Genomic DNA, 11,700 nt, shown 5'->3' on the forward strand with positions numbered 1-11,700 from the left:
GTAAGGGGGCACATACAACCCGGAAAAAAGGATAAATCCCTCATTCAGACAAAGCAGTGTTTACAATTTCAGCAATTTTGATTGGGTAGTAAACTGCTGAGACACTTTATTTCTGCCTTTCCCTTCAGAACAAAATCATTGCAAGAAATCTGTCATTGTATTATTAATGCAGACTCCCTGTCAGGGGGGCCACAGGGGGGTCCAGACTCAGAGTTACAGGGGCACTGGCCCCTGTTGCCCCCCCACGCCACCCCCCCTAGAACCGCCCCTGTTTAGTATTGCACTTCATAAAGCTGGGGGACTTGCAGTAGATAGGTAAGAAAAATAATGACAACCATTAAAGCAGCATAGGTAGAAGTATTCATTCCCTAATATGGAATACTCTTTCCATAATGTATATGATCGATCTTATATTTCTCCCTCCAAGTAGATAAAATTACACACCATGTAACTGAATAAGATGGGCCAGGACAACACAAAATGTTGCATGTTTATTTAAAAACATACTTACAAGATTCACATTTCTTTGTACAGTCATATATGTTACAGCACAAAATATTAAACTTTATGTCATGTTAGTTCTACAGCTATTGAAGTCCTACAGTATAATAATTATTACTGACAGTTTATCTTTTTATTACACGGTCCATTCATGCAAAACATTTTAATCAATTTCTTGTAAATACAATGAGGGAAATTTCCCCAATCTGTTATGATAATACAAGATATGATACAAATAGTGGCTACGCAGCCATGACGTGATGTCAGATACAGATACTTACATGGAGTCCACTTTTCTGTGGTAACAAATGATTAACCTCATCCATCAATTATTTTACCGTCTTATTGTTACAATTGCACAAACTTCCTTATAGGCGAAGTAAAGATTGTATTTTGGTTCTACCAGATTTGATGTTCTACCACATTTGATGAAAGCAAAATGCTGTTAACTTCTCTTTTAAAGGTTTCAACATTTAACAGGACAAGGCTGACTCGCGAATCTCAGCTGACCTTGAATTATTACATTTACACCACCTGTGAAGTGCAGCTCAGGACAATATATGCCAATATGAACAGAATGACTCAGTTAGAGTAGAGTATATGACTTTCGTCCCTGAAAAATGTCCCCCTTATAACTTCTAAGTACTCTAATGAATGGCTAACAATAACAGGCTTTATAATTTATTTTTATTTATCCTTCTTCTATCACATTACTGCCAATTCTGAAAGCTGAAGGCAAATCCAAAACGTCCTAAGCCTATTATCTCCTGAGTCCTCCACATCTGCTGTGTATAAATACAAGTAGATGAAGTGATGTGACATTGTAATGTATATTTCCCTGCTGTGATCTTTGAGATGGAGGCAAGGGTGCAGCAAGTCAAGGATGAAACCAAAACCCCACGTGTCTTTTCCCACATTGATCACCAGCGGTGGGGCTCATAAGTTGGAGTCCCTCTCTGGGACAGGATAGTAGCCATTTGTGTTCATGCTGGCATCTCCATCAGGAGCAAAGATGGCCAGTAACTTTTCCTGCTCCCTCTTGGTTTTGGGCAGGCTGTCGCATGGTGTGATGAGCAGCTGGATGCGCTGTAGGAAGATAGAACAGTGTTCATCGGCTACAGCCTTTGCTATCTTAATGGGTTCAGAGACGATGGGGACACAGGAAGTCTAATTTAAGACCAACACTGGCATTTAAAGACACTGAAAGCAGGGGTGTAGCCAGGGGTGGCCGAGGGTGGCCACCCTCGGAATCAGACTGAACAATTCAGGTGCCTGGTTAGTTGCGGGACCTTAGTGTGAACCAATGCTTTAAATTTCTTTGAATAAAATCTATGTATTTAACCCATGATTAGCCACTACATATCTATCTCATCTTGTTGTTAAACATACACTAAAATTACATTTACTATTTGTCAACCATATGCGGTACATTTGCTACAATGTAAAGGCAGCAATCTGCCACCCCGTCTTCCTAAAAGAGAGGCCTAATATTCCTCCTTTTCCAAAAGCCGCCACATGGGGTAGGCGTAAACATGTGACGTGACGTGAAGCACAAAGTTGGGCAGTGAACAGTGACAACGAATTTGTCTTCAAAATAAGAGCTTTACATTGCACCCCATTGGAGTTTAGAACTGGGTTCTTGGTGGGGGGCTTTTAATTTGAAAGTAGCAACCATTCGTATCTTGCTGCTACAACAACAAACAGGGGCAGTTCTGGGGGGGGGCCAACAGAGGCCAGTGCCCCTGCAAAAGACGGCCTATTACCCAGTATAAAACGGCTAAGGTTCATCCTATTTACTGGAGTAGTTAACTTTGCCATTGCATAGGACCCATTATATATAGTATGCTAATTATGTTCCCGTATTTGTCAAACCCTCAAGTGTTTAGTTATGGCTTGTGAAAAACTTAAAAACATAAATATAAATCATTGGTGCATACTGGATAACTGACACCTCGTCAGGCATTATCCTTAACATAAACTTAATCCACTGGAGCACATTTTCAAGATTTAAGAGAGAGATATGTATTTTGTATTGTATTTTTTTAATATAATATTTTGTCCACACAGGCTAATTAATGATAATTTTGTTGCTAATTTACACTGTGGCTACATTTATGAATGTGCATTGCTTTGTGTGTGTGGCTGCACAATTTATTTTTTATTCTTTGCAAAATTAAAGAATAAATAATGGAAGTGGTATATTGCATAAGTCAGTGCCCCACTTGCACCACCCCTGTCAAAAATTCTGTATATGCCACTGAGTGAAGGATCACAAAGAGCTCTTTATGGGTCATCTTTTACCTCTCTGAGTGTCCCCTGGGTGGTGCTTATCTTGTACACCATCCAAAATGGGATGCAGACCATGGAGGCGAGGGCAAGCAGCCAGCCAATGGCATAGCCCCACCACGGGTACACGTACTCATTGTTGTACTTTAGAGGAGTGTATTTGATGAGGGAAAAGGCAAAGGTACCCTGGAGGGACAAGCAGAGAAGTATTAGTATTACTGGTGAGGAATGAATCTCTTGTGGTTACTGTAAAAGAGTAAAGGGGGCCTCAGCCGCTGTCCGCCTTTGTCATTTTTGGAACGCCTTGATGCTACCTAATTAGTTTGTTGATACTCACAATGCATGTGGCTGGGGTGAAGAACAACCAACAGTACTTGATGTAAGGTCCTGGGCGGTAGCCAATCATGTCCTCAATGTTATCATAAAAGCGATCGGCACCTGCGAAAACACAGTAAAGACAAAAATTGTTGAAGAGGAATGTCTGACTGTGATCGGCTTAAACACTCTGACCTGCTTGATTCAAACAAATAGCCCAACAAGTTTTTCATTTTTGAGGCCGGCTTACCATAGACCCACGCAATGCAGACAGTCTCAAAGATGGCCATGAAGAGAAGACACATGCCACTGGCCGCATAGTAGTCAAACAGCTGGAAGACGTACATGCCCCCCTACAAAGAGAGAGAGAAAAAAAAGAATTAAACTAGGATAACAAACCTGTTCCACTAAATCCATTGGATTTCACACAAAACGGTTTAAAGGGTAACTCCACCAACTGTACTCATTAAAGTGTTAAAGTGTATTCAGTACATGTCTTAGGGAGTACTACTGCATAATGGAAAAGGTAGGATAAAATCTTCTCCAGAGGAAGCTGCATGTAATCTAATAAATTGCTTAAGATGCTAAATTGCATTATGGGTAACGATTCTTACAATATACTACGATATAATTGTTTAGCATTACAATTTTAATCTGTATACTGTCTGTATTTGTGCCCATTAGGTCAATTACTTTTTAGGCTTTTTCACACAACCCCAAAACATAATGAAGTGAATTATCTGGGGTGTTGATGAACAAGTATGTTGCCACAGTCTAACAGGAGAAACGTTCAAAGGGATGTTGAAACAATAAAGCATGAGTGGACTCAATAATGACTGCTTGGGGGAATCATTTCATAAGAAAACAACAGGCACTGCTTAACATTACCATGTTTGCACTGAATACTGTGGTTGTTGTTGTTGCATGAATTCAATCTAAATTTGCATTTAAACAGAGTATCTTTTCAAAATCTGTGCCATTTAGAACAGTCTAGAGATTTGAGTGGCAATAACAACACTTGAGACTCACCTGAGACACGCAGCATAAAACCTTTGACTTGCTTGTACGTACAAAATGATGACTTGTTGACACCTCTGCAGAGCATTCATGTTTCCAGCTGTGCAGAGGTGAAACCATGTCAACCGTGTTGGACTCCAAAATATTTTTTTTTCAGCAGTACAAAGCATCAAACCCTCCAAGTGCAACCCCCTCCCCGACAGCAACAATGTTGAGTGTGTGTGTGTGTGTAAAACTAATTTCATTAGTTTCAAGGTTCAGTGGATTGAGTTAATGACCCTGTTTGTAAAATACAATGTGGGGGAAACACCATGAGTAATAAGATTTAAAGACACAAACTGTACAAATCACGATCTTCTGCAGTGAAACTCGAGTTTGTGCTTGTAGATCTTCGTCACTGTGCATGCATCTGTGTGTCCATAGTTTGCATCTGTGCATGTGTGTGTGGTCCCGGAGTGTGACCCCTACCTCCATCAGCATGATGAGGCCCATGAAGAAGGAGAAAAGGCTGACAGCCAACAGGAAGAGCTCCCTGCGGTTTTTACGTCTGAACACAGCCGGGTACATGTCCACCACCGCCGTCACGAGGCTCTCGACACACACAAACTGACAGGAGATGAGAGGAAAAGCAAAATGAATGAGACTCGTCTTGTTTGTCAGCTATAATGAAGTAAAGACTTGGTCAGTTAACATCAACTTAGTGAAAGCAAATACTGCAAACGTAAAATGAGAGCAAGGAAAGTTTAAAATAAGTTTCCAGAAGGGAGCTTTAAATCAAATGTATAAAGACAACCACAAATCACACTGCATTCATTCAGTAAACTGTGTTAGTGTGGAATCCAGTGTATGTGTGTGTATGTGTGTGTGTGTGTGTGTGTGTGTGTGTGTGTGTGTGTGTGTGTGTGTGTGTGTGTGTGTGTGTGTGTGTGTGTGTGTGTGTATGTGTGTGTTTTAATTAACTCTGTACCTGGCTGTCAAGCCCTAGAAAAACTATCATGATGAAGAAGAGGGCGGCCCACAGAGGAGAGAAAGGCATCATGCTCACAGCCCGTGGATAAGCTATGAAGGCCAGGCCCGGACCTACAGAGACAAGTAAGTACGTGTAAACACACGGAATACTGACAATTTAATATAAAGATTGTTATTCCCTTTTGCTCTCAGCCTTAAAAGTAGTCGACATGTAAGCCTCACCAGATTCTGCCACTTCTGAGATGGGAACATTCTGCTCATAAGACATGAAGCCCAGGATGGAGAAGATCGCAAAGCCTGCCACAAAGCTGGTGCCGCTGTTCAGAAAGCACAGCGACAGGCAGTCCCTGCAACAGAAGACGCATCGTTAAGCTCAAGCTCTGGCTTGACACGTGCATCAATGACACCCAACTATGATGTTATTGAAGACAGAGATGATGAAGGACCAATTAGGATTTTTGTTTCAAAATGAGATTGTTTCTATGTTGGATCATCTGGTAGGGCTTTACCTTACAGCTTGGTAAAAAGATGGTAACAGTGAGGTAATAGTTAAGCAATAAAGAGGTAATAATTTAGGGTGCAATATCTAGGAATTTTAGTTTAAACATTAAAAAAAATCAACTAAACATATCAACAACAACAGACAAGAGGGAAACCTGTTGGTTATATCAGAAAATATATTTAATACCCACATATACCAACTGTAAAAACCAACTCACTATTACCTGGTAATTACATATATCTAATTATTACCTCTTTATTATCAAATTGCTGTCTAACTCTTACCATGATATTACCAAGCTGTCAAGCAAAGTGCTACGCATTATGTAAATATGTACTTCCTTGGGAAGGAGTTTGTAGTATATGTCTAAGCTACAATCAGGTTTGCATAGCAATCGTTTTATATACCTGTAACAGTTATTGTTGTATTTGTTGTAGCTCCCCAGAGCAGTCAGCGCCCCTAAACAGATGGCATAGGAGAAGAAGATCTGGGTGCCAGCATCCATCCATACCTTACACAAAAGAAAAAAAAAAAGATGAAGCCACGAGACTGGAGCGATGCAGAATTATGTATTCATACATAGGTTGATTAGTTACACGAGCGTGCCGTGAAGTGTTTAGATATTCCAGGGGAATTCACGTGGTGAGTGTCAACATTCATAATCATTGACTATTGCAGTTGCACAACAATAACATGTGAAAAGTCTGTCACGTGTTGTTTTTCTACCTATTGATTAACAAAGCGGGCTTCCGTAAATGCAAAAAGTACAGGATCTGGGACGGATGGAAAAATGAGTCAGACCTCTTCCCTGTTCTGATAAAAAAAAAACACAAAAAATTGCAAATTGTCTGTCTGTGGCTCATGTTTACAGTCCCTGTGGTGTCCCGGCCCTGCGTTTGATCCCTGCGGCCCCTGCTTCTTTCATGGAGAGCAGATGGACCCAGCAGAAACTAGGCTCCCCAGCAGAGAACCATGGGATACCTGCACCTGGTGCGCCCTCGCCCGCAGGGACCACATACGTCGCTAAATCTTCTGAAGGCCCTCATTTAGAATTTTATCTGAATTAGTTAGAGGTAATCACACCACCATGGTAGATTCACACAGAAGACATCAATCAATGGATTCTCTGCACTTTAAAGGGGCACTATGTAGTTTTTTGAGAAGAAATGTATGAATTCATGAAAATTAATGAGGTGATAGTACAAACTCAGGAATATTAATTTTTTTCCGTACGTGAATAAACAAGCTGCTCTCAGAGGAAAATAAGGTCCCCAGAACACTGTTTGAAGTTAGGAAGGTGGCAGGGTCCGCCACATATAAACAAAGTAAAACTGTATGAAATTGTGTTGTCCTTTAAGGTCAGTTTGTCTTTTCAGTTTATTCAGTACTGAAAACAAAGAGAGTTTGTTTATTTAATTTGTTTTGACATTAAAACATCAATCAATGAAGATCTTTCTCTTCTGATTAAAATGTCCCCACAACAACATAGTGCAGCTTTAAAGGTCCAATATAATGCTCAATTCTAAGTTCACTTTCTATTTTTGGGTGATCACTAGAAAATGTTTACATGCTGTAATGTTCAAAAACCACATTATTTTTCTCATACCGTCTATTGCTGCAACACCTCTATTCATCCTCTGATTGAAAGTTGTTTTTAGTGCCTGTATCCAATTAGATTTTGCTCTTATTGGTAAGTTTTCGCAGGCCTGAGTAGGCTGACCGCAGCGTTTAGACATCAGCGCTGCCAATATTCTTGCAACCTCGGGCTATGCTAGGTGCATGACAGTATCGTTGTGACACCACAATGTTACAGAACAACTGACGGCTCATTTAAAGACACAGTTATTGAATGCAGACTGTGTGCATTTCTCTGCGGATACAGCATTTTGATACTCCACAGTATCTATAGAGCACCAGAACCTGCTTCAGAATCAAACAAGACATTGAAATATGAGCCTCTACAGAATGGGCCCTTTAATTCGAAGGGGTTTGTGTGACATCCTGGTACCTGTGGATCCGCTAGTCGTCCCAGGTCTGGGTAAAGGTAGAACTTGATGCCGATAGCAGCGCCGGGCAGGGTGAGTCCTCTGATCAGCAGCACAATCAGCATCACGTAGGGGAAGGTGGCTGTGAAGTAGACCACCTACACAGACACACGCATCCAATTTGTGATGTTAAGAGGAAACACGTGGAAAAAAGAAGAAACAAATCCCAGATGTCATTCTCAACAATGTGCCCCTTTGGTTGAACACTTCTCACCCACCTTCCCTGTGGATTTCACCCCCTTCCAGATGCAGAAGTAGCACATGACCCAGGCGATGAACAGGCACAGAGCCAGGTCCCAGTTCAGAGAGCCCATGTGGTCGAGGCCTGGGGAAATCCTCAGCGCTCTCCTCCTGCAGAGACAGGAAATAAAACATGAGTCTTCATTGTCGTTTTCAGAACAGTGAGATATCACTGAAAGGAGGTCAGGCGGTCTGCAGAACTCACTCCCAGAACTCGAGGACAGGAGAGGTGGCGTTCAGGTCCACTGTGACCGACGAGTTTCTCCTTGAAAACTCCACACAGTTTTCTGGGGAGGCGGGGAGAAGAAGGGCAAAATGTAGAAACCCTTAAACACATCAAAAACATTTGATGAGCTTCTGATGCGTTTTGAACTGCATTCCTTACCCGTGTTCCATGTGTTGTTGCAGGACGACCAGGCCAGGTCCCAGGAGAAGGAGAAAGACAGGTAGAAAATCCCCCAGGCCAGAACGATGATGTAGTAGAAGTTCAGCAGAATCACGATCACCTGGGTGCCATAGCCAAGACCTGCAGAAAGAACACATTAATATACAGCACAGAAAACTTAAAAGCAACACCAGTTGAACTGGCCTTGTAACATCTGCCAAATGTTGTATGAGTTTTCCTCCTGCCTACCTTCAAACAAGGGACTGATTTTTCTCCAGCAGGTGATGCCTCCCTCGCTGGTGTACTGGCCCAGGGCCGTCTCAAGGAAGAAGACAGGAACACCACAGGTGAAGAGGAAGATCAGGTAGGGGATGAGGAAAGCACCTGAGTTGAGAAAGAGGAAAGAGGAAAGGATTTCAGGGTTGAAGTTTTCGGGAATGAGAAATGGCTGCCAATCTTCAGTCCAGAAGCTAAGCTAAAGTAAGCTAAAGTACCAATACCATACTGTAAAAAAAACCTCTAGTATAAGTGAAGTTCCTGAAAATGTTACTTAAGTAAAAGTATATGAGTATAATCAGGAGAGTTACCTAAAGTATTAAAAGTAAAAGTACCCACTGCAGAAATATACCCTATCATATGAACCATGCAGTAATGTGAAAGCAGGATTTTACTGTTGTAAGTGGCTGAGATCAATCTGCTGATCATCGTTAATCAACTGATTGATTGCTCCTTTTGTAAAAACGCTGAGTAATGGCATCACAATTACCAAGAGCCCAAAGAGACACGGTGGCAGTGTTTGTTTTGGGTGAAACCAAAAAATCCAAACCTCAAAATTATTACAAAATAAACAGAAATGGTTAAAGTGATTTCAAGGAAAATGAACACATCCTCACGAGTTCCCAATTTTCTGTCAACTGACTCATCACTTAATGAACTTAGTACTTGCTTGAGCCGTCCTTGCATACACTGTTGGTTCATTCAATATACAACAAAAGATCATATATCATATGCTTTTAATATGTTTTGTATGCAGAAATCTTAACTTGTGAAAATGTACTGATGTTGTCACATAAAAAAAGCACAAAAGGAAAAAAAAATACCAGAGAAAATTGAGAAAATGGTATGAAAAGAAAAGACTCAAAAAAATCTCAATTGGTAACTATTGAGGTGAAATGTTTTGTTACTTTCCGCCACTTCTGTACTTTGGGTTAAATCAGAGCATCTGCAGGAAACTAATGCAGACATGTGGTCGGAGCTTCAGGGCCTTCTTGCATTAAGGGGAAATGTGGAGGCCAACACAGACTGCAGCTACAGTCACCGTCAGTCCGCTCAGACGCGCACGAATGGCCCCATGCTGAGCCCCCCCGTGTGTGATCGACTCTGTAGAAACAAAGTTTGCTCTGGTTTGAAGCCTTGTTAGCACTCATCAGATACATCCACTGCATTATGATAATTCACTGGACAGATTATGTGAAATGATGGGAATGTTCTCTGTGTGCCTCTCTGTCACCCCTTCCTTAGATGACTTATTGCTCATTATGGATTACCTATTACATGTTTGTTAATCCTGTCTGTAATTTCACACGTTGCTTCCATTCGCACCAGATTGCCGTTAAAAAACCTGTGATTTCTACCAGGTTACCAGGGTTTGAACAAACCCCAAATCCAAAAGTACACCATGTGAAATTTTTAGATCCATGCAAGGTCAAGCACAGGTGAAGTAGTAAGCACTAAATGGCATGAAGTTCTGCAAGAAGACACAGAGAAAAGTTTCTCTAGCTGTACACCTGAGCCACTGCCACTCTCTTTGCGCCCTTTTGTGTCTGACGCCCCGTCGACCGAGGATGTTTTGCGCGCTCAGATTTCCGCCTCTCCGCGGGGACAGCTGCTGTGAGCGAGGAGCAACAACAGCTGCCTGACCCCAATCGGCCCTCAACCCATGACCCCGCCACCCCATGGAGGGAGGAAGAAGGGCCGTCCGAATTAGCAGCTACACAAGAATGTCCACAAATAAACAGGTGAAACTCTCTCTGGGGTTTAGTTGATTGTGAGTCCTTGAATGTGCATGATTTTATTGTATTGCACTTAAAAAGAAGAAGAAGAAAAAAAGGAGCATTCAGGTGTTCTGCCATGCCTGATATGTGTTTTTTTTTTTTATCATGCACGACTGCAACTATTGAGTGCATGTAAAAACAAAAGCAAATGGTTGCATGTAGAAGTGCACAAGAGTCGGGGTGGATGCTTTAAGTGTGTATATGAAAATCGTGCTTTTTCAACCCCTTCCTCCATCCACTCAGTTCATCCTCCACTCACCTCCTCCGTTCTTGTAGCAGAGGTAAGGGAAGCGCCACATGTTGCCCAGGCCGATGATGGAGCCGGCCACCGACAGGATGAACTCTATCTTGTTGCTCCACTGGCCCCGCTCCTCCATCTTCTCCTCCGAGGGAGGCAGCAGGTCCTTGGTGCCATTGCGGAGGTCTGCTTTGGCAGCGTCTCCTGCAGGAGAGGCGGGGGGGGGTTTTGTTACAGTAAAGTTGCTCTTGAGCAAGGCAAAAATTATGAGAGTTCCAGCTGCATCAGTGGAGCAAATTAGTTTTACTATGAATGCGTAAAATGAGATAGAAAGATAGAAAACGAGGGTGCATTTCAACAGATTTCCACTGAAAACACACACAAAAGGATCAAATATAAGCTTCGTACAAATCGTTAATTGAATCAATTTCATGCCTCGTTGTCTTTGCTTTAAGACAAATGGACTTATCAAAACAAATTGCTTACACAAGTTCAAATATACTGAAATCACACGAAAAATCTTTGTAAAATGACCACAATTGCAGCTTACCTTTCATTGCCGTGCAAATTGATCTCCTTTGTGTAACTCTCAGGGCTGAGGCAGTCTCTGGAAATGTCTCTGGAAATGCTGCAGGTTTTAGTATTTAACATGACTGGAGTGAGGGGCGGTGGTCTGTAATGCTAAACTTAGAGCCAGCCTCCAGGTTCTCTCTCTTTCCTCTGCCTCCTTCTGAGCAAAGTACATCAAAATATTTCAGTTATATAACTGTGTAATTCTACTGCTTTTAGGATATTCCTGCAAAGGGCAAAGGAAGATATATATTTAAAAAAATTTAATCGACGGGAACGGTTAGGGCACCCTCATAATAAGGTTTTGATTTTGGGGTACCGTGTATTTCCTGCCTGCTTTCTGCAGCACAGTACATACACATACACATAATGTGATTCAGAGGTTAGGTTTCCAGTGGATATCATTCAGAACAGGCCAAAAGAAAATGTGAAAATCTAATATAATCAGACAAATCTTGACATAAAAGGTGTCTCCTGTTGTCAAATAAAATGCATTCACAGAAACCAGACTGTTCTTCAAATATGTCACTTCTATAAAGTCATGAAAGGTTTTTGTGACCATTAAAGGTGCACTGTGT

At 41.6% G+C, this 11,700-nt stretch overlaps 1 protein-coding gene across 1 annotated transcript; it reads right to left on the reverse strand.

The window, feature by feature from the left end:
- Positions 1–456: 456 nt before the first annotated feature.
- Positions 457–11,240, reverse strand: LOC115595932 (sodium- and chloride-dependent GABA transporter 2-like). The gene is made up of 15 exons (XM_030440781.1): positions 11,103–11,240; positions 10,574–10,756; positions 8,510–8,644; positions 8,261–8,401; positions 8,081–8,162; positions 7,854–7,986; positions 7,599–7,733; positions 5,998–6,101; positions 5,311–5,435; positions 5,087–5,199; positions 4,588–4,725; positions 3,353–3,455; positions 3,125–3,225; positions 2,803–2,973; positions 457–1,587 (listed from the first exon to the last, which is right to left on the reverse strand). The coding sequence occupies exons 1-15, from the start codon at positions 11,107–11,109 to the stop codon at positions 1,438–1,440; spliced, it is 1,821 nt and encodes a 606-aa protein (XP_030296641.1). The 5' UTR covers positions 11,110–11,240; the 3' UTR covers positions 457–1,437.
- Positions 11,241–11,700: the final 460 nt, after the last annotated feature.

The sequence above is a fragment of the Sparus aurata genome, chromosome 14, assembly GCF_900880675.1.
Source record: "Sparus aurata chromosome 14, fSpaAur1.1, whole genome shotgun sequence".
NCBI lineage: Eukaryota > Metazoa > Chordata > Actinopteri > Spariformes > Sparidae > Sparus > Sparus aurata.